The sequence below is a fragment of the Molothrus ater genome, chromosome 9 (genome assembly GCF_012460135.2).
Source record: "Molothrus ater isolate BHLD 08-10-18 breed brown headed cowbird chromosome 9, BPBGC_Mater_1.1, whole genome shotgun sequence".
NCBI classification, from domain to species: Eukaryota; Metazoa; Chordata; class Aves; order Passeriformes; family Icteridae; genus Molothrus; species Molothrus ater.
In genome coordinates, this window is record NC_050486.2 from 25,278,291 (window position 1) to 25,301,460 (window position 23,170).

The 23,170-nt window shown below is 43.9% G+C and overlaps 2 protein-coding genes across 4 annotated transcripts in view; one reads left to right on the forward strand and one right to left on the reverse strand.

Moving 5' to 3' along the window:
- Positions 1 to 20,120, forward strand: part of ZFYVE9 (zinc finger FYVE-type containing 9) — a 56,296-nt gene extending 36,176 nt beyond the window's left edge. The window contains 10 exon segments of the mRNA XM_036388071.1: positions 6,114 to 6,338; positions 8,652 to 8,702; positions 8,705 to 8,733; positions 9,451 to 9,555; positions 12,353 to 12,503; positions 13,604 to 13,684; positions 15,030 to 15,192; positions 16,017 to 16,122; positions 17,015 to 17,191; positions 17,707 to 20,120. Of these exon segments, the coding sequence (XP_036243964.1) occupies positions 6,114 to 6,338; positions 8,652 to 8,702; positions 8,705 to 8,733; positions 9,451 to 9,555; positions 12,353 to 12,503; positions 13,604 to 13,684; positions 15,030 to 15,192; positions 16,017 to 16,122; positions 17,015 to 17,191; positions 17,707 to 17,868 (1,250 nt within the window). The 3' untranslated portion in view covers positions 17,869 to 20,120.
- Positions 20,054 to 23,170, reverse strand: part of CC2D1B (coiled-coil and C2 domain containing 1B) — a 28,423-nt gene continuing 25,306 nt past the window's right edge. For all 3 annotated transcript variants that reach the window (XM_036388073.1, XM_036388072.2, XM_036388075.2), the window contains 3 exons: positions 22,421 to 22,511; positions 21,976 to 22,106; positions 20,054 to 21,191 (listed from right to left, as the gene is read on the reverse strand). In XM_036388073.1, coding sequence (XP_036243966.1) covers positions 21,987 to 22,106; positions 22,421 to 22,511 — 211 coding nt within the window. In that variant the 3' untranslated portion in view covers positions 20,054 to 21,191; positions 21,976 to 21,986. The remainder of the gene's footprint in view (positions 21,192 to 21,975; positions 22,107 to 22,420; positions 22,512 to 23,170) is intronic.

Sequence of the window (23,170 nt, forward strand, 5' to 3'; positions counted from 1 at the left end):
GGTTCCACTCATCAGAAGATAAAGCTTGTTTTCCAGAGGTGAAATTGCATCACATTAAGGTTATATGCTGAAAATACATTTACAGGAGGTTCTGCTTATCATTCCTAATGCCTTTGGAGTGATTGAACCCAGTACTTTAATAAAATAATGAAAGATACTTGTTTCCTAAAATATCTTTGTACAATAAAGGTCAGCTTGTCCAGAGAGGTTGCCAGGTTCAGAATGTATTATTATCTCATGTCATAATGGAGCTTGTGTGCATGGCAAACAACTACTGTTCTAAACCTCAGTTCATTTTCTTTGTCTTATAATGATGTTATTCAGAGGGAGATAGAGATGAAAAATGGCAAGCATGTGTATATAAATGTGTATATATGTATATTGCAGATATAAATCCAGCTTGGTGTGTATATTGCTGTGAAGTTCTGTATAATTACACTACAGAAATACATAATTTATAACTCCTACATAATGTATTTGGAATTCTTTTTTAGTACTGTAGTGGTAGTAATTTGATATCCTACAATTCCACTGGTGCAAAGAGCTGCCTGCTATTGTACAGTTGTTAATCAGAAACCGAATGTTGCTGTTGAAGAATTCCACTGTGTGTTTTCTTTTGGTGGGATCTGCTGTGTGTTGTGTTTCAGACGTGAAGGATGAGCAGACAGACACCTTCAGTTACTGTATAATGCCTGCAGGTCTTGTAGATAGTGCACCTTGATGAATTCCCAAAGCACTTGGGAATGCTCTTTCAACATCCATCCTCTTTTCCTTTCCAAGGCACGCGTTGAGAGGCAGAAGGATCTGTTAGCATATTTGTAACTTGGCTGCTTTAAACATTATTCAGGCAGAGAGGAGGTGATGCTGTAGGGGTTTCAGTTTGGTGTCTGTAATCCCTTGGAAGTGGTTAGCAGTTCTGCTCTTGTAGGTGGAGCCGTGCTTTCCAAGCTGTTCATTTCAGAGGTACTGCACCTCTCCTGGCAATGAGATGATTTAGACATTTAGAGCAAACAAGAATTCCCAGTAGAATTTAGAGGACTATTTAACAGCCTGCCTCACCATTCCATTTTTCATTATATAATATATTGGCTTAAATATATTCTGTGTCAGGAAACTGAAGTAAATTCTGTGGAGGTTTTTTATCTATTTCCTTTAGTATAAGTTTTCTTAAAAACAGTAATAAAATAAATGTACTGTAAAAAGTACTTTTTATTGGAACGGAAACAAGAATTACTTTTTATGTTGTTGATATTGCTTTGAAGTGGTTTTATATTTCTTGGTCTTGTTTTAGCGGGAAAACACAGCATTCCTTTTTGTTTGTTGGATTAAAGCCCAATCCATAGCAAATGATTTCTTCATGAGTCACATGAATTTAGGAGTTTGAATTCTGTGCTCAAGCCTAGAAGCACAAAGTGCTTGTATGTACTCATGCCTCTTCCCAGATGTTTCCGCTTTCCTGAAGGGATAACTTGTTCTGGAGGCAGAGTCCTGCCCTCTGTGCTGGGTGCTGTTTGCAGGCTGCCTCTGGTAGGATGGCAGCAGAGAGATTTTGAAGGAAAAAACGGTATTTTTTACTGTAAACTGTATGCATGTGAGTTAGAAAAAACAAAGTCTGTTAAGGCAAATATTTGTTGCTGCTCACTTTTCATCACTTTACTTTTCCTCTGGCCCCTCTCTCATCAAGCTCCCTGCTGTGTTGCTTTTCTTGTTTTGAAATTGGAAGCTAATGATTTCGGTGGTGGTTGTAGTAGTTGCACCGCTGTAGCAGTAATCCCATGATTATCCTTGTCTGTTGGCTATAAGCCTCGAAGTGAATGGGAAAATGAGGACTTCTGTCCATCTGAATGGGTACTTTGAGGCAGTTGGATGTGTTAATGTAGTGCTGCCAGAGATGCCCTAGTGCATCAGCTCTGTGCTGGAAAACAATAAAAGCTACTGTTACTTTTGTAGTGGAAATGTAAATCTGGCCACTGTCTGAAATGGCTTTGTGGTCACCCTGGTTTTTGGGGATATTCCTTGTGAGGGTGGGTCTATCCCAGACACAGTTTGTGCATTTTTTACCCAGTATGGTTTTAATTCAGTATGGTGGTAGTTAATTGTAGATCTGTAAAGAAGCCCATGTAGATGTTCTGAACAGAGAACAGGTTAGCCAGCTGGTCTGTGGAAAGGTGGAGACAAAATCAAACTTCATGTGAGGTCAGTGAGTGATGTTAGGAAGGCTGCCACAGAGTAGCCTGAGAAAGTTCTGGGTGCTGGCAGCTGCTGCTCTCACTGGTAGTAAGTGAAGCATTATGGCCCTTGGCAATAGGAGGAAGTTCTTTCCAAGTTCTTTCCAAATTGCTTCCTGATGTGTTTCAATAAAGAGATGCTGACCATGGCCAGAACTTTGAATGTGGAGCTGATATGGAGGTTTTTCTCAGTGTTGGCATCTGCTACAGATGTGTTGGGGCATCAAGGTACATTCATGGTCTTGGCTTTTCTGTGGCTCTTTGTGGCTCTTGGAGTGATGGGGTTTGTGTTCCTTCTCCAAAGGAAATGTGCTCTTGAAGAAAATCCATCTGGCAAGATTGTTCACAGGTGAATATTGCTTTGCATCTCCTGCTGCAGGACTGGGTTGCTGGGGTTTTCAGGATGCCAGCAGAGTTTGGTACATGGCAGTTCCTGGCTGTTCTGGCTGGAATTCCCCAAGCCACAAATAAATGCCTTGCAATTGTCTGGATGCCGTTACCTTTTTGACCTGGAATTAACCAAAAGATGGGAAGCATACATTGAGAATTTAATCTCATTGTTTTTTGGTAAAAGCACCTAACTGGCTTCACTACTCATTGAGGGCAATAAACAAATGCAGGAATATTTTTTTTCCTCATCTACCTTTCCTGTTATAGACTGTTTTTTATAGGCCAGAAGGGATTGCCAAACTGCTATACAAAGCACATTGTTCATCATGGAAAGATGAACAGTGAAGAATTCAAAACACTATGGATAAAAGCATCTTTTTTTTTTCTGGACAACTTTGTAGGGATGCTTAAGATTTAAAGCCAAGGATAACCCAGTATAATTGAGAAGAGAATAAGTACTGACCTCCTGCAGAACTGCTTTAGATGCATCATGCACACTTAAAGCACTTCCTAAATAATGTCAGGTGCTGGAACTTAATATATGGAAAGGCACCTTTCTGCTCACTCTGAGATTGCCTCATTAGAAAGGAAGTTGTGATATGTTTTAAATTAAATTACATGCTTTTGCAAAGGATAGTTATTTTTGAAGGTTTTTCTGACGCCTACACTTTCTCTACAAGCCTCTGAAACAGTTCTGTGCTTAAAATGTGTAATGGTGCAGTGGGTTTGGTTTGACAGTGTCAGGCTGGGAATAGCAACTTCTCAGTGGGGCCTTGGCTTGGAATGACCTTAAGAGAGACAGGGCAGGAAAAACTGACAGCCCCTGGTCATGGCAGAAATGTTTGAGGGGCAAGCCCAAAGAGGCTTTTTGACTTGGTGGTGCTGACTGAAAAGGGCACTAAAGAAGTGTGTAGGAAAATACTTGCTTCTTCCCATGCTGTCCACATGCAGACTCTTAAGCTGTTATAAATAATGAATTGCAGCACAGCTACCTAATCCCAGTAATTTGTCCTCTTAAAGTGGTGGCAGCCTCTTGGATCTTGCACTGTGCAAACTGCTTGTGTCACAAGGAGTAATTTATGGTGCTGTGGCTTATGGAAGGAAAGGGCTGAACAGCTGAGTTGCAGATTCAACTCTGAGGGTTTTTTCCATGTTTCCGTTGGCTGAAAAATTATTATTAAGGCATCCCAGGCGTGTGAGCCTTGAGGCTCCATCTCCTGAAACAGAAAAAATAAGTAGTCATCCCCTTCTGCTGCAGCACTTGGCACCAGTCTCAAGTGGAAATGTCTGCTTGCTTTGTCATTCCAGTGGGCAGTGCCACACGTCTCAGATCCATACAGGATTGTACAGCTGCACTTTGCCTGGCCTCTCACACAGAAAATCCACAGAAAAGGGGGCAGAACTCAGTGCAGTTTGGCAGTTCATACACGTCATACACTTGAAGGGTAAAAAGGATTATTGTGATCATGTTGTTGGAGCTGAGAACCTCACCAAGTAACTTTATTATCAGGCCTGTAGCTCTATTTGGGTAAGAGCAGATGGGAAGGGGAAAAGGAAGTATAAATGAAGAAGAGGCGATTAGTGAGGGTAGGTGGAAACTGCAAAAGCAAACGAGTGCCAGCAGCTATTTTAGATAAGTGAAAATCTTTCTCATGAGCACCAGTGGATACACTGGTTTGCACTCACTAGCAGGATACCCACGTTGGTGCATTGGTATTTCACTGAGCAGTGTCCCAGCACAGCTGACAGAGCTGCATTTGCACATGGGCAGGAGCAGGGATTCTCAGCAGCTGCCATTTGATGTGGCTCTGTTATTCCTGATAGTTTGACCAGTAGCTGCTTTTCATCAAGTATGCTCAGCTGAGAAGTTGTAGCCATTCTAAGAGTTCTGGAGTTTGATCTGGGTGATCATGTCAGCTTTGGCCTGTGTGCATCTGTAAAATTACAGGTTGGCTTTGCAGGACAGTGGCAAACTCTGAATGAGCCTCACCCTGCTATGGGATGCTGGGCTGCCAAAGCTGTCACTTTCTAACAGGGAACCTAATAACTTACTTTGTGCAGCAGTTGTGAGTACAGAAAAAAATCCACAAAGGGGCCCTGCAATTTGAAAAATAAGTAACCCCTTGAGCTTATTTGTTAGTTGGAGTATAAAAAGAGCCTTTTGCTTACAGACCTGCCAGTCACTATATGTAAAGCTGGAGGACTCAAGGTAGTGTAAAGGACAATATTGAGTGATGATTGTGCCAAGGTGGTCTGGAGAGGTGCAAAGCAGCATGGCCACATCTCCAGAGGGAGGGCTGGAATAGCTGTATTATTATAACTTGTATTACTGAGGATGTCAAAGTATCACTTCTGTGACTCACAGTTTTACTTACTTAAAACCTGGCATTTGTCTGTGTGTGCATCATGTATATAAAAGGAAGAATCTCCCTAGGTAGTGCCCAGTGGATGTGCAGATGGAGAGGTGCACATCACTGCCTTGAGTTCAGCTACAAACACTCTGTTATGAGGTGCTGAAGGAGCTCAAACTCCTACTTAGCAGTCTCTGTCTGCAGGTGGGAAAGCCTGGGATTGTTCCAGAAGCCCAGGAGGTCTGCATGAGTACCTCAGTCCCATGCAATTCCTCATGAGTGGTGTGATCATGCACACCATGCTCTCTGAATTTGTCTTTTTCTTTGAGAGCAAATCAGCACTATTAATATTCACATCTTCCTATGGAGAATTGTGATCAGCTGTTCTGTACATTATTTGCATGCTGTTGTTGTCATTTGGTAAAAGGAATCACACCATGGTTCTTTGCTTCAGTGTTAAATGCTGTGTTGGATGCTATAATAACCTAATCAACATTCATATTCATTCAGCCATTTGAGTATAAACATTTTTGGAAATCAGAAGCATCAAAGAGTAAAAATGTGAATAAAAATTAGTGATGTTTCTCCCCTGTGTCTCTCTTAGTTGTGTTTTACATTAAGTGTACTAATGAAATAAACAGTCTTTTGTGTAATTCTTGAAATGACCCAGATCTTTGATATGTGTCTGAGCAAGCACCCCAGTGGTTTGCCTAAATGGAAGGACAACCAGGGGGCACTAATTGTTTGACCAGGTGCACATCCCTCCTTAAATTGCAACTGAATCCAAAAGTTTAGTTCAAACGACAGCAGCTTCTGCAGTGGAAGTCCCTTTAATATCTGTAATGCACTGAAAAAAGGCTTTGTGTGGATGTGTCTGTAGTGCCAGGGGGAGGTTTCAGGTACCACCTCAGCAGCAGTACTGGCCTGAACTCTCCTGTGGTATCCTGAAAGGGCAGTCTCAGCCTGGCACAGGTTGCCCAGAGCAGCTGTGGTTGACCCATTGTTTCAGGTGTGGTTAATACACACTAATGCTCCAGGAAGAAAAGTGAATTTAACATGGATTTTTTTCCCTTCTGAAAAACTCCTGACATTCTTGATACAGCTCTCAATCCAGTGAAGTAATGAACTTCTCTTTTTCCCATAGGTAACATTGTTGGCAACCTGGGACACTCCTTTTTCAGCCAGAGCTTCCTTGGAAGCAAAGAACACGGAGGGTTCTTGTACGTTGCAGCGACCTATCAGTCCCTGCAGGACCTGGTGCTCCCAACCCCACCCTACCTGTTTGGCATCCTCATCCAGAAGTGGGAGACTCCCTGGGCCAAAGTGTTCCCCATCCGGCTGATGCTGAGACTCGGAGCTGAGTACAGGCGTGAGTAACTCGTGCAGGGAGTGGATGGATTCTGCTCCAGAGCACTCCCCAGCCAGGGATTGTTACCTGTCAGAGCCACCCAGGCTCAAGCAGGCAAGAAGAGCTGTGTGTCAGACCCACAGTGCAGCACTCAGGTGGTGATGGGACCTACAAGCTTTTTACAACTCTGCTGGGTCATCAGGGAGGTTTTTGGGGAGACAAATCATGTTCTGAGCATGCTTGTATCCATTTAGTGACCTGAGAGTTATGTGCAGAACAAGTCTGATTAGCTGGCATAGATAGCACAAGGGAGAGCTTTGAGATGTTAAGATCTTTCCATGCTGAAATGAAAGGACATTTGCTTTTAGGTTTTTAAAACTGTATTCATTTGCCAGAGAGTGGCAATATGTGCAGGGGCAACAAACTTGGCAGTTTGTTGAAAAAATACTGTTGGCACTAATAATAAATAAGCTGGAGAGAATGCTTCATCTGAACAAAATCTTAGCAGTTAGCATGAAATTGGCATAAAGTTAAGTAAATAATTTTCAAAAGACATTTACCATTGCTGGAGCAAAGACATTACTGGCAGTCTGTCCACCATGATGGGCCAAAAATTGTATGTCTTACTCATCTTCAGTTTTAATTGGCATGTCTCATTAATCTAAATTACTATGAAAATGGTCTGTTGCTAATTTTTCCCAGAACTCTTTCAGACCATTTTAAGAAAATAAGTTTTATAATATACTGTGCAGAGATTTGTCACTTTAACTTTTAAAGTTTTGAGAACATTGGGAATTTTCCACAAAATATGTGTGTTGCTGGAGGAGAAAAATAAAATCATCAAAATTTGCCTTCTGAGGATGAGGACTGAAGGTTAAACTTGTCCAAAGAAACATTAATGTTAAAGGTGTGTAGGTTTTGGTGTGTACCTGCAGGCATTTTTAAAGTAGTGCATTTATTCCCATCAGTATTTAGAAAAACAAACAAAAACGCTCATGTTATGGATATGACATCTGTTTCTGAGCACAGAAAGAAGTGTTTTGATAGTGACAAAGAAAAGTACCTGGGAAGCCAAGCTTTGCATCATTCCCACAGCTGTGGTTTGGATTTAGACATTTTCCCTTGAGCTGTGCCAGTGGTGACTGCAGGGCACTGCCTCAGTTTCTCCCTGCTTTTGTGGCCCAGGTTTGCTGGGTTTCCTTCCATCCTCCTTGCTGGTGCAGCTGTCAGAATCCAGCCACTTGTGCAGTGCTGCTGGCAGTGCAGATCAGATGCAGGAGGCCCTGGGGTTGCTGGGTGTGCAGAAAGCATCTGCTGAGCATCCATAGATCAGCCCAACAGCCCAGGCTCAGGGAATTCGGTGCATCTGGGATGGAGGAGCTTGAAACCAGTGGCAGACACAGGAAATTCAGCCCTTGCTGGTGCCTCAGGGCACCGTGCAGGGGTTGGTTGTGTGTGGTGCTTCCAGGTATCAAATCAGTGTGCAGAGGCTGGAGCTGATTCCCATCAGGAAATCCTCATGTTATTCACATGATGCTGAGCGTTCTGCAGTCCCTTCTGACCACACTGGGAACTGGGAGTGTGGCATTTGGGGAAATCAGGCTGAGTGTTTGCCTGAGGATAGCTTAGGAATCCTCCTTCAAACATGTGTTTAGGAAACCTTGGCATTATGTACCAGAGCATGAGTCATGTTCCAGGCATTGTGATGGCTTCTGCTGCAACATAACGTAATGCAGCCAGATTCATGCCCTGCACTCAGAATTGCATCACAGATGTTTGACAGGTATGGATGTCAGGCAAGGAATGCAGATATTTTACATCACTGACATACCATAAATGTCCTTTAAATTGTTTTTGATGTACCCCTGTGGAGTTTGCCACACTCTCACGAAATAATGAAAACAGGAAATAAAATAATCTGGGTTATCACTTGAATGTCACATGTCAGCCACAGAACTGAAAGACTGATGATGCTGTAGTGGAGAGCAGCAGGATGGGTGTGCAAAAATAGAAGCCATTTCCAAGAAGCACTTAGAAAGGTCATCTTTGCCATCAGGGCCCAGGTCACTCAGTTCAGTCCTGCAGTGTGGAGCCTGCAAGCTTTCCACATAATTATTCTTGTTTCTAGAACAGTGGGCAAGCAGCCATGACACATGTGAGGTCATTACAATGTTGAACCCTTCTGCCCTTTTGCTTTTTAAACTCCAGTCTTCCCAGTCTCTTCTTTAGCTGCTGCTTACCACATTCAAGTGAGGCCATGATATTTGAGTCTGGTTTTGCACAATAGGAGTATGTAAATTTCCATCTGACCTGTTCTTTTCCGTTTTATTCCAGTTTATCCATGCCCACTCTTTAGTGTCAGATTCCGTAAGCCTTTGTTTGGAGAGACGGACACACAATCATGAACCTCCTTGCAGTAAGTCTGTGATGGAATCTGTGCATTCCAGTGGTGTGGGTGGATCTGTGTGGGGAGATGGGGACTCCAGGTGCACGTAGCAGCTGGAAGGTCCAGGAGATGCAAGAGGAAGTAGTGGGGATTTGGGTGAATTTCCCTGCTGTTACTGAGAGTGGATGTTAGCCTTTCAACAACACAGTGAATTGTAACAAGGTTCCCAAATCAATATCCCAAACCTGGCTGCTGGAGGATGTTTGGATTTTGAAATAAGTGCATTGTTTGCTCAGACTGCTTCCTCAGAAGTGCTGGGTCATCACAGTGTGCAGTCACAGGTCTCTGATTACATCGTGCTCTGACTGAAGGGATGTTATTATCTCTTCCTACTTGGCAAATATTTTCAATATAGGAAATTCTCTTTGATGCATGACTTAATCTCACTGCTAGAAAAACTAATAACTCCATCTAGTAATGTAACAGAACACGGAGAGCAAATTTTCTCACATACAGTGATGATATTCAAGGTTGGAGAACATTAATTTTGATATAGGAGATATTTTTTCATTTGTGTACTGCAATTACATGGGTCACATGCTGTGGTATGTCTGTCCCTCCCTGCCTTCCAGCCACTGATTACAGTTATTTGAATGGGCTCAGTAGTAGTCACCCAGGATAGTTCTGAAACCTACAGTGTTAATGATGATCATCATGGCTGACTTGAAACCTTGTTTTAATTCTCAGGACTTCAGAAACTACCAGTACACACTGCCTGTGGTCCAAGGTTTAGTGGTTGATATGGAAGTCAGAAAAACCAGCATCAAAATACCTAGCAACAGATATAATGAGGTAATGCTTATAAAACATACATTTGTGTACAATTTCTTTGTGATTGGAGTACCAGGGATCTAGAGGAATTTTTATTTTATTCACTACCACTAAGAAAAAATGGCTCAAAAGCAAATAGCAACTGTGTGAGGCACACAGCTTTTGGAAGTGAATGAGCCTGGCTTCACAGGAAGAATGCAGTTCCATTTACTATTAATTAAACTCTTAAACTCTTTTTCTTCAGATTTTTGAGCTGTTTACATAAAGTGTCATATGTTTGATTTGAGCAAGTTGACAAACTTTACAATTGAGGAAAACTAGGAAGAAAACATGCATTAGCTTTTCTCATTTGTTGTGTGTTCCCACTCAAAGCTTTTAGTAGTATTTGTTGGATTGCTGATTATTTTATGTAAAAGTTCCCTCAACATTGAAATTTTATACTTGATTTCTGGTGTGAGAAAATCAGTCAGCATCTGTAGGAGTTAGTGCTGCTAACTAGAGAAAGCTGGGGGAGGAGGTATTTGAACAGTAATGAAAGGGAACAGTGGAGAAGGGATTGATTTCGTGTTCTGTCTGAAGAGAGGGGGGTAACTTGGTGGTTTGAAACCTGTCAGAGCTGGGGTGAGAGCAAACCTCCTGAGCAGAATGGTATTTGTAAAAGTTCTTGTAAGATCAGAGCAGGATGCAGCTTTATCTCAAGAGGGAAATTCCCTGCAAGAGGCATATGAGTGAAATAAGTGAGTAAAAAAAAATCATTGAATAAAAAAGTGTTCTTTTATGAAGTTTGAAAAAGATGAAATTGATGAAGATAAAGGGTCTGTTAAAAGGTGTTTTAATTTTTGATGCAGTTGTGCCAGAATGGGAGAGGTCAGTGAGGTTTGAATGAATCCAATCTGGCACAGACAATGCAGTTCAGTGTCAGCTGTGCCTGGTGTCTGCAAGGTGTCAGCTCCACTTGTGCCAGGCATGGGCTGAGAGGACTGAGAGGGAATTCCTGTGTCAGGGACGTAGCAAAACTCTGCCTGCCTTGTGCTCGGCTTCCCTTCCCGCTGTGATGCAAGCATTCAACCTTTTAAATGGAGAAATTGGTACTTAATTTAACATTGTTCATAGCTTGTGATTCATTTGAAAAGTTGTATTAATGGGAATAATTATGTATTAATGGGAATTTTTCATGAGTTTACTTTGAATTAAGATTCACAGAATATTCTGTGTTTTTGGGAAGGGACCCACAAGGATCATCAAGTCCAACTGTTAATGGCCCATACAGGGATCAAACCCATAACCTTGGTGTTACCATCACCCTCCTCTAACCAACTGAGCCAGTCTCAAGATGAATTAAATAATAAGACCTTTACTTTTATTTAATTAGAAAGGACTGTTACTCAGGTATTTTCAATATTCAAAAAGTGAAAAACTAATTTGAAATCTCATGCGTGTATTAAATGGGCAAAATTCGACCTGTGATTAACAAATTCCACATTAATATTTAGTTTTTCTATTAAATACATATTTTTGTTTTCAAAATTATTCAAATTTTCTAAAGCTTAGAGGGTCTTAGTTGTCTCTTTGATCCCTCAGCAAAGGTGACTGTTATTCCTTAATCAGTTGCCTTCTAAGGAAGCACAGTTGCCACATCCAGTTGTTTCCTGTTGTGCTGAAGGCAACTGCTGGGCTCCACAAATGTGGCTGTTCTGGAGCTAAAATCCAGTTTCTGGAGCATGGCATGATCAACTGGATAATGAAAGACACTGATGTCTGATGCAAAATCTTAATTAAGTTTCCTCCCCAAACATTACACCTGTGCACATTTGTCAATAGCGAGCATCAGTTAATGTTCCTGACACTGTAATTAAGGTTTTACATTGGACTGAGAGAGACAAATGTGTTGTGTGTAGCCTGCATGCTTATGAGCTCCAGGAAGCAGAGGTGGGAGTGTGAATGCTGTTAGGAGATGTCAAATAATTCAGTATTTTTCTGGGTTTTCACTGCGGGGGGATTTGTGTCATTTAATTTGACTTTTTTATTTTAAGCAAACATGTCATTTTCCTGTTTGAAACAAATTCCAGAGTTGGGTGACTCCCTCAGTTTTCTTTTGTATCAAAAATCACCAGTCTGAGCCTCCATTAAGAGGAATAGTTGAGAAAAGAAACTATAGAATCCACAAGGGTATTTTGTCAAGGCGTCTAACCGTGTATGTTAGATGATAGTCAGCAGAACTGAAGGGCAACTGTGTCATAAACTTTTTTGGATGCTTTCTGGAGACCTCCTTTGCAGAGAAAGAAAATTTGGATGTTTTTTAGAAGTCTTAAATTGGGAACATTAATTCCAGTTTCACCAGTTCATGAAGGTGAAGCACAGAGACACTGAAGATTTGGTGTCTGGTTGTGGCAGAAGAGGATGAAATGGCCCCAGTCTGAGAGCCCACGTGGCACTGAACTGTGGAGGGGCATTTATGATTTATGTCATTAACAACTGCAGTTGTGTAAACAAGCCAAGTATTTCCTCCCAGGGTTTTTCTCCTGGTTTTTTTTCCCTGTGTATTTTTAAAACCAGGTAGAAAACAGCTTTTGCAATTTCTGTAGCTCAGCTATCCCTTCTACCACTTATGTTAATTGCACAGAAGATGGCACTTGAAAGTATCCAGGCAGTAAAAGAGCTGAACCCTCTTCTCAAAAGCAGTTTATGGTTCTGAGTGCTAAAACCTGACATGGAATACGAGAACTTGAGAAGCTTCTGGTTCAACTGCTCCAAGAACCACCTATTTATGGAAGTGCTTGGTGAGCTGGGTGGAAATGCTAAAGCTTTGTGTTTGCAGATGATGAAAGCCATGAACAAATCCAACGAGCACGTGCTGGCAGGGGGAGCGTGTTTCAACGAGAAGGCAGACTCACACCTGGTGTGTGTGCAGAACGACGATGGCAACTACCAGACCCAGGCCATCAGCATCCACAACCAGCCCAGGAAAGGTGAGGGGAGCCCTGCCTCGGCTGCAGGCCCCTGGGTGCCTGCCCAGCTTTGGCAATTGGCTACAGCTGGGTTTGGCTGGCTTTCACCCAGTTTCTGTTAGAGAAAATCAGTCTGACCGCTGGAGTCCCTGACAGGGCAGCTTTGTGCTGGAACTGGCTTGGGTAACACCTCTCCATTAATAATGAGAGCTGGCTTTGGCATTATGGGATGTGCAGGTGAGGTTGTGGTTGCCTGGGCTTGACCTACACTATGTGAAAGAAAGACTAGATTCAGTAGGACAGAAAGTTCAATAGGAATAACCAACCACAGCAGCATTGTAATAATGCATCTTCAAGCAACTTTTCATTTTCACCTTAATTAGACCATCTAATTTCCAGGGTATATTTTTGTTACAGTAGGCTGAAGGGCTGCAGCAGCTGTGTGCTGAGAATTTAAATGTTGTGTATTTGGGGACATTTCTGGCAAAGACATTTATACAATCTCCAAATGAGAACAAGACAGAGGCTGATTTGGATGGTTTGCAAGTATCACTGGTGACTCCAGCAGATGTACTGGCATGGAATGTCACTTGGGACTGATGGTCTTGTCTGACTTCTGTTAATTTCACCTCTGGAACAAGAAGAGGGATTTCCAGCAGGAATTTCATGATGCTTAGTAGACATTGAAGATCATTTTCCTTTAAGCCAAGTGGCTTTGAGCTGTGGCCTTGCTGGTGGGTTGGTGTTAGTGTGATCCATAAACAGCTCACTCACAATCTGCCACCTGTGTGGGAACATTTGGAAGTTAATTGTGTACTTGGTTGCCCAAAATTAGTAATTCTGAAACTCAGAGGTGTATAGAACATGGAGAGGGAGAGTGATAAAGTACAAGCATTAACTTAGACAAAAACTGTTGTCCAGTTTAGAAAATAACTGGGTGATTTGCCTTTGCATATCCAAGCTTATGATGTGCAATGCAGGCACCATAATTCCGAGCAGCATTTGTCCTGATCCAGGGTAATCACCTCTCTGGCTGATAGAGCTGATACCTGATTCTTGGGTAAGGGCGTTGCTTTGACAAAAGCCTCACTAAATCTCTCCTGTTGTTGTTGTTGTTGCAGTGACTGGTGCCAGCTTCTTTGTGTTCAGTGGAGCTTTAAAATCCTCTTCAGGCTTCCTTGCCAAATCCAGTATAGTGGAAGGTAAGAACTAAACTGCTTGCTTAAAACACACTTCTCTCTTTGCCCAGCTCAGCTCTGCAGCTAAAAGGGCTCTCTCTGCTCATATGCCTTGGGCCTTGGAGTCTTGTTGCTGCTTCAGCTTTATCCTACTTCTAAGCAAAAACCACCCAGTTCCTTTAACAAGGAGGAATTTGTGCAGATGCTGCCAAACAGGGTCCCAAGAAAATGAGGGTAAGCTACAAAATAGTTGGCTTGGGAGCCTGTGATGGATTCACTGGTTTGGGTTGAATGAGGAAACTGTGAGCCTAAGAAATACAGAATGTGTAATCACCAAGCAGCAGAGGAAGCCCTGCTAAACTTCTCTGCTTCCAAATAGCTCTGCAGTGTGCTGGGGTAAGAATGTGCATTGTATGTGGGCAGAGAGAACAGGACAGGTTGAAGGCACCGAGCTGGCCCCTCTTGGATTTGGTTTCTTGTATCACAGAAGGAGCTGCCCTGGGGTGCCCTGGCTGGAAGCTGTTAGTGCCTGCAGGCTGAGCTGCACAGCTGTGCAGTCAGGTCCCTGTGACAGTGCAGGCAGGAGTGGTGCAGCAGCGCTCCTGCCCTCGGTGCTGAGGGATGCCAGGTGCCCCCAGGAGCAGTCAGTTGGCAGAGCTCCACGGGCGAGCAGGAGCTCCTCGTGCTGCTCCAGCTCCTGGCTCACAGCTCTGAGTGTGTGGCCGTGGTGGGGTCCCTGGGCAGCCCCTGCCACCAGAGCTTGCAGGTCATTGTGCCCTTTCCTGCGTCTGAGTAGTGGTTAGAGTAAGACAGAGGCACAGGGGGACTCAGGCTCTACATGGGGAAGTGTTTGACTCCTGGTATTTTTGCCATAACTGAGATTCACCAAAGTGGTGCTGGGTTAAGGGCTGGAATGGATGATCCTGGAGGTCTTCTCAACCTTCATTCTGTGAATCCAAATTCTGTATCTTTTGCCACTGTCAGGCAAGCACTGACTTCTCAGCCACTGTCTCTGCTGGAGTGCTGCTTCCAGAGCCAACAAAGGAGATGGCTCCATGGAGCAGTGTCATGTGGCATTTCTGAGGGTGGCCTCTAGAACATGTGTCAGGTTGTGAGGCAAACGCACGGGGACTTTGCTACAGCTGACTTCACCTGGGAGCTGCCCTTCTCTTACTGTTGTGATTTCCCCCATCAGCACTGAGCAGGTTTGCAGTTTAGGAAGGTGACTGTTCAGGAGTGTGTTTATGGAGCACTGCTGCCCATGAACATTTAACCTCTGTTGCAAACAGATGAAGGATGTTTGTTTTTTTCTGTACAGGCTGTGTTGGCATGGCTTATCTTGGCTAATGAGGATTTCTTGGTTCCCTAGATGGAGTGATGGTCCAGATAACTGCTGAGAACATGGACTCTTTGAGACAGGCCTTGAGAGAGATGAAAGACTTCACCATCACCTGTGGCAAAGTAGATGCTGAAGACCCTCAGGAACACGTTCACATTCAGTGGGTAGAAGATGATAAAAACTTTAACAAGGGGTAAGTAGGGGAGCACTTGACATCGGTGCCTGTTAAAAATTTTAATTGATCTTGTAAGGCACACGAGTCTTCAAATCAATAGGAATTAAAAGTCTGCACCTCTATTTTGAGTGATAAGATGCAATTAATTGTAATGAAAATGGAATTGAGATACCAGAGCTTTGGAGCATCAATTTAGAATATTGGCAATGCTATGGATTTTTTTTGGCATTGCCAATATCCAGTTATTGGAAACCACTAATCTGTCTCCAACTCTCAGTGCTGAACCCTGCACATTGTGGTCACCTTGCACTGTTGGTGCTTAGTTTGCATTAAGTAAAGCTGGAAACAAAATTGCTGAACATCAAGAGTATCTTTGGACACTTGATAGTTAAGCCAAAAGGAAGGTGGATTTGGCAGCTGAAGTATTTATGGCAGTAAAGTGCTGTTGTGATGGATTCCATATTTCAGGGCTCAGCACCTAGAAAGAAGGATATTTCTGTAGTTTCAGGCTCTCCAGATCAATCTTAGGTTCTGCAATCAAGTCCTGGGCTGTGTAAGTTGTGTTTCAGGTATTGATGGCCTACACTGAGTTTACAAATTAGCAAAAATCCAACCTATATGAAACACCTCGTTACTCTGTTAGAACCCTACAGGATCTCAGCTCTGCTGCAAAGCTTTGTTGGAAACCTCCAGGAAGCTCCTCCTGCACCTGCCTTGTGCATGTGACCCCTTTCAGGAATGCCTTTTGATTCCAAGGTCATTCTCTTTCTGCACAGGGCTCTGTCCAGCTCAGTTCTTGTGCTGAGTCAGAGCTCACCCTCCTCCCTCCCTCTCTTTTGCAGCGTTGTGAGCCCTATTGATGGCAAATCCATGGAATCTATAACCAGTGTGAAGATATTCCACGGCTCCGAGTACAAGGCCAACGGGAAGGTCATCCGCTGGACAGAGGTGGGTCTGTCAGCCACCACAGGGCAGCAGCCTCTGCTTCCCCACGAGGCTGTGGTGCCTTTCCTGCCTGCACAGGCTGGCATCCTGCAGGACCAGAGGGATGGAACATCCTCCCCCTCACACAGCCACAGCCCGCGCGGCACCGGCCAGCGCTGCTCACATCAGGGTGTTCAGCAAGTGTTCAGATACCACCACAACACTTGCTGCCTTACACACAGGAACAGTTGGTTGCATTTGCCTTTGTGTGAAAAGCTGCCTTTCTACATGGAGACAAATCTTAATATAAATTGTTTTTTAGAAATGTTATTTCGAGCTACTTTCTCTAAAATGTTGCATGTTAAAGTGTTGTGGCATAAATCACGCAGAAACTGCTTGCATGGCTGATGTTGCCTGTGACTCTGCCAGCACACAAATGCTGGTGTCAAAATATTTCTGTAAGTGTTTCACTTTGCCTGCTGAGGAGGAACCAGGCTCCTTACTCTGCAGCTCAGCCCCCGTGTGCCCTTTTTTCCCAGGTCACTTGGGCTGAACAGAAACAAGTTCAGTGACAAAAATAGCAGAGATTTTCAGGCTTGTATTAAAAGTGTAATTTTTCTGAACTTAACATCTGTTTAAAAGCAGGTTTTTATTAAAACCATGTGCGATACATAGTGAATTTCCATAGCAAGGCTTTTGACCAGATCTAGGAGGTTTTAGAGGACTATTTAAATTTAAATCATTCTTCTGAAGTTTTTATTTTTTCCTCCCTAAGGTGACTTGTCTTTAGGGGTTTTTGCTGGGCTTTCCTGAACAGTTACTTCTTAAGTCTTCATTTGTAGAAGTTGAAATGACATCTGACCTGAATTTTCTAGAAAAGCCAAGTGTTTCATCTTGTGTTGACTCTTCCCTTCAGGTGTTTTTTCTAGAAAATGATGAGCAACATAATGGTCTGAGTGACCCAGCTGATCACAGCAGACTGACTGAGAATGTGGCAAAAGCTTTCTGTCTGGCTCTGTGTCCTCATCTGAAACTGCTGAAAGAAGATGGAATGACTAAGCTGGGTCTGCGTGTTACACTGGACTCAGATCAAGTAAGTCTTCAATAGTTTGGGTTTAACTGGGAGATTGTTCTCTTGTTCATTGCCCAGAACAGGAATACACCACTGAAACCACGAGAATTCTGAAGCAGTACCAGTATCAGATGCTAATCAGATGGTGCTGGCTGTTGTTTGGTGTTTTGGGACATCTGTTAGAGATCCAAGGCCCAGCCTGAATTAACACAGGCTTGACCCCCATATGGCACGAGCAGCACCTGCTCTGTGCTCAGAACAGACTCTTAACTGGCCTTTTTGCCAGCAAGTGTGAGGGTCCTGCTCATCCCAGGGAGCTGCTTTGAGAAAACAGGAGGAAAAGCTTCCTTTTGCTCAGGCAGCCACTGGGAACACCAAGAAGCACAAAGACAAGTGGAAAAGCTGCTTTAGTGCCTGCTCAATCCAGTTCCAGTTCCTGAATTCCCTGGGAGATACCACAGCTCCTCCTCCCTTCCTGCCCCCTGACTCACAGCCTCGTGTCCTGTTCTTAAAAACCCCCTCTTTGTATTTTTTAGGTTGGTTATCAAGCTGGGAGCAATGGACAGCCACTGCCCTCTCAATACATGAATGACCTGGACAGTGCCTTAGTGCCAGTGATTCATGGAGGGGCCTGTCAGTTGAGTGAGGGGCCAGTCATAATGGAGCTCATCTTTTATATTCTGGAAAACATCTCATAAGAGGACTTCATTTTCTGTTCAGACCTGTTCCAGCAGCAGTTGTATCTGAATCATTTGCACTTTAAAACTGGAAAATTAAGCTTTTGTTAACACTATTGGGGAAGGGGGGGAGGGGGGTGGGACAGTTGTTCCATAATTCTAAATCTTCTATGCATTGTCAACAACCAGAGGATCAGGGCAGCTTCTATACTACAACATGGCTATGCTATCCTTGCAGCTAATCCACTTCTGTTACTGTTTAGAAAAATGCTCATGTTTAAAGACTTACAGTCGTGTACTCTAAATGCTCAAAGGGTGCAAAGATCACTGGGGCGTAAATAAAAAGTGAAATTCCAACCTTGTACTGTCTGTAGATGGACATGTAAGAAACAATCAAGACCTCCATTCTGACCTCATCCTAATGCCATTTGTGGTTATTCTATAGACATTAAAAGTAACGTTTACATTGTTTTGACCAGATTATTGGTTGAAATATGTTTGGAGAAGCCCTTGAGAGATAGGGAAAGCTTCCCTAGCCATAACCCTGTTTGTCTGTGCATCCAGAGGAGCAGGACAGGCAGCTCTCTGCAGTTGTGTGTAATAGGCTAGTTTCCTTTTCTCCTCTATTTACCACAAAAGTCTGTCACTTGGGCAGGTTTCTGTGATCTCCTACAACAACTCTGCTATTCTGTACCTTGTTTACAAATCTGTCTGAAGCAGAGGAAAGATCAGCCCTGAAGTGCAGTTCCATCTTGTTCCTTGTCCCCAGTAGGTCCTGCTTTGAGAGGCGAGTCCCACCCAGGGCAGCTGTGTCCCCTCCCTGCTGTTTGCTGTAGTGTAACGCCAGTGTCACGTAACCCGAGCCAGCTTGTACTTCATATTGCAGCCCCATGTCCAAGCTTACCTGTGATACCAGTGTAGAGTGGCTGTTCCTGCATGTTCTGCTGAAAAAGGCTTTGTGGTCAGTTCTGAACATGTGCACTCGGCCCAGTGCTCTTGGTCTCCCCTGAGAGGGCTTTGGTAAGGAGAGCAGCTGCTCGTGTCTGCCAGGGCATTAAGAAGCTGGAATTGAGCATCAGCCAGAGGAAATGTGGTTCCATGTTCTTACTGTCTCCATGGAAAGCTGCTAACCAGTGGCAAGAGCTGTAAGCAGGAGAAGGGGTTTGGTTTGTTTAGCCAGTCATGCAAAGCAGCTCTTGTGAGTCCCTCCCAGGAAGAGGGGTGAAGGTTTCTCCTCCTGTCTGGAACTAATGAATTTGGGAAGAGAGGTGCTAATTTATGGCGAACATTTGTGGTGTCAGACACTCCCTGCTGCCGTCCATTCTGGGGGAAGCTGTGACACAGTAACACCAGTGGCCTTGCAAAGAGAAAGGGAAGTGCCAGGCCACTGTGAGACTGAGGCTCTGGTTTTTAAACAAATCAACACCATTGGCTGGGCAAAGGAAAAGTACCTGCACAGAGTGATATGTTTTATAGAAAGGCAGCCCAGTGTCTGCACAGAGTGCACTTGGGAATAAATGGCTGCTGCTTTTCAAAAAACAAAGTATGACAAATCCAATGTTCCCAATCACAGCTGGCACCACCCAGCCCTTGGAGAAGACAGGCCAGGGAACTGGGGCCAACTCCACAAGCAAAAGCTGGCCAGCAAGAGGGAGCACAGTACCACGCTTTAAAGGGCGTCAGATCCAAGTGAAGCCTCACCTCTGGCATTTGGGACAGGGTGGGTGACAGTGCAGCTCATTTAGTGACCCACGCCCTGCTCCTGCCGAGGTGCAGCCCAGCTGGACTGAGGCCACTTGCTCCCCTCTGCCCCCTGGCTCTGCACACTCTGGGACACAGCTCGGCACGACACGGTGTAGGCACGGTTCCACAGCTGGAAGAGCATTCCAGAAACTTGGTGACAATCTTCCTCCTAGAGCCTGCACTCCAGCTTTGCCACAGCAGCAGCTTTCCAGTTACTTTAGTTGCATTGTTACGCTTAATAATGCAGTAAAAGAGGTGAAAAATGTTTATCTTTTCTTCTTTTGCCCCAGAAGTCTTTTAGGTTTGGATTTTGTTTGTGCAAAACACTATCAACTGGTGACTGACATGTCTGCTTCAACCATAGCCTTTGAAATGACCTTAATTACCATGTTGTTAAGAAATGAGTACTTGTTTAGAAAAAAATTGTACTTTTAAAATTCAGTTAGTTAACACTGCAAAAAACTGCATATTATATTTTTATTTTCAACATGTAGTTTTGTATATTAAATTTATTGAAATTAAAAACTAAACACTGTATTGTCTTCATCTGCTCAGGAAGACAGAGGCAGAGCTGCCTGACCTGTCTGGACTCTGTTCTGTCTCCCAACCTGCCCATCCCTGGCACAGGCACATCCTCCCCTTGGAGATCCCTGGTTTCTGTTAGCTCACAGAGATTTAAAAACACAAACAGATTTAGTACCCTTGCTTGGATGCTGCTGATCAAAAAGCATTCCTGAAAATGCATCACGATCCAGTTTTTTTAAAGGACAAAGTGGGACTATTTTCCCCATCACCTGGAAGAATTGTAAAAGCCCATTTTTGTAAAAATACAAGGAACATTTGGGAAGCAGCAGAGTCTAATGTACTTTCTTCTTTTTTAAATTAAAACCCCAACACCATAAAGGATGAAGGCACAGTACCCTTCTGCACTGGACAAGCAGTGCAGCAAGCACAGCACACAGAACTGGGAGCCAGAACAAAACCAGAGGTCTGTAAACACCAACCTGCTGGGGAATCCTGGGGCCTTTCCTGCAGAAAGGGACAGCCCTTGGAACCTCTGGTGCCAAGGCTGTGCACAGAGGAGGGGCTGGCACCCCTGAGCTGCTGCCTGAGAGCTCGCCTCTGACTTAGGAAACAAAACTAGACCCCAACCCAAACAGGCCTGGATAGGAGAGGACAGACAAAGCAGTAGCAGACTGTTCACTGAACCACGCCGGCTGCTCAGACACTTGGGAACAGGAATTCTGGTGAAGGTCTTACCTGTGACTTAACCAAAGAGCTCTGGCACTGCCTGAGGGAAATTTTAAAGGGCTAAACCTTTCCCACAGCACTCTGCATAGTTAATGTAACATTCGTCCTGGTGCTACAGCAGTAGTCCCACATTAAGGCAATTCTGTCTATTTTGGGCAGACCGGTCCCAAGCCCTGCAGCAGCGCGTTCCCAGAGCCTCCCTTTGCCTTGGAGTTATTAATAAGCACTATGGCTGTTATCAAAATAGACATTAGGTTCAGTAGTGCATTCATTTAACATCTTTGGTGCTTGCAGCTTAGCAGCATCTTCCTGCCTTCGCTCAGCCCACGACTTCCAACATTCCCACGGATCTGGGGAAAACAGCGCAAACAAACCCATCAGAACTCCTTGCTGCAGTACAGAACAGATGCTCACAGCTCAAGGAGACACTGCATGGAAAATGCTGACACCAAGGTTCTGGATGGTCAACCAGGAAAATCAATGGAGCAAAATGATTAAGCTCCAGTGATGGAAAGTGCTTGGGCACGAGGCCAAGTTGTTATTTCAGGTATGGTCACCAAATGTGTCCCTCAGCCTGACTGGAGCTCAGGGGACCTGCTGACCTCCTTGGCTGGGAGGACACCACTAAAACAGGCCCTTTGACACCCAAAGGGTGACTCCTGTACTGAAATGAGACCTCAGTCTCTACAATCTGACACTATTTGCCACACCTTTGTTTCCAAACAGGTGATGTCACTCTAAAGCTGATGAATATTTGCTTAATTGCCATTTAGAAATGTAAAGTGAATACATATGCTAAGGAAGAGGGGGCACAGAGGCTTCAGGAGATCAAGCAAAGGAAGACAGATTACTTATCACTTTTCTAAATAATATTCTTAGTAAAGGTGACAGCAGGAGCTGTCCCTGTATTTCAAATTATTGTGAAACAGCATCTTTGAGATACAAACTAATCAGAGATTCTGTAACCTCATTTATGAAATGATGTCAACTCCCCACCACAAATATAAAGAGGAATGCTACTGAAGCCAGAGCAGTACAATTAGGTCAATGCCAACAAAAGACATTGTTCAAGCAGAGTTTATCTGAAGGGCTGTCGGGTCCTGCCCAGACCACCTCTGGACACAGAGCTCATACCTCAGACAGAACTAACGTTCAAGGACCAGCCAATTTTCTGTAACTGTTTGAAGATCTTGACCACTGAGGGGCTCCCTGAGTCTCACTTTTACCTCCAGTTTCCCTCCAGTGGGCTTTCTGCCATCAAAAATCTGAAATAACCACAAAAAGAAGAGCAGTTAGGACAAACAGGGATTATAATATTAAGCTGTACAACTGTGACTGTATTTGCCTGTGGCCCAAGCGTGACAGAGATCCCTGCAGGTGACTGCAGTGCTGGGAGTGTCACAGCCAAGCATTCCTTGGACTGGAGCTCAGCAGAGCAGTCCCCCACAACCCAGGCAGGTTATCAAATTCACCTAATACAAAACTTGACTGCACTCACACATTTATATGATCCAGATACTCATTTCCCCTTTGGGCTGAAATTCTGAGCAGAAGAACACACCTCATCCCAAAATCCTACCTCGATGATCTCTCTAACTTCACATTCTGATTCCAGCTTGTCCAGCTTCAAGTGTGCTGTCCCCACGTGTTTGTCACTTCTGAAAAAGGATCTGTGCCAAAGAAGTGAAGGGGTAAAGACTGTCAGAACATAAAAAGAAAACAAGCCCAGAGGTCACCACTATTTGCTCCATCCCCACATCCAGAGAGGGCTGGCCAGGACGTGCTCCTGGAACCCTGCACATCACAGGGCCACAGGCAAACCCTTAAAAACCAGACTACAAGGAACAAGATAAGAAAGTACTCATTTGTTAATTATTCTTTTGCAACCAAGGTAAAGATGAAGACAGCAGTGAAGAAAAACAACCAACTACATCAGCACTTGGAGTGGCAGTAGCTCCTGTCCCTGCCCGGGGTGACAGGGAAGGAGGTCCCAGAGGCCAGCACAGGGCCATCCTCTGCCTGGGGCTGTTTAACACAACAGGCTGAAGGACTTCCCAAGGAAGTTCCATCCCCCAGCAAAACAATCATTTCACAGGCAACTGTTGCTTTTGGCAAACTACTTTTAGGAAAAAGTCTCATGAATCATTCTGTTTCATCTTGATAAATCAAAACAATTTCAGTAAATAAGAACATTTCAGCTATTGTTTGGATTCACCTACACACTGGCAGTTTTAATGGTCAAAAACTGTAATTCTAGGATTTCCAGTCTGCTGGAATAAAGCACAGAAGCATTTTTACCCTGTGAAGAAAACAAGCAACTTCTTGCTGG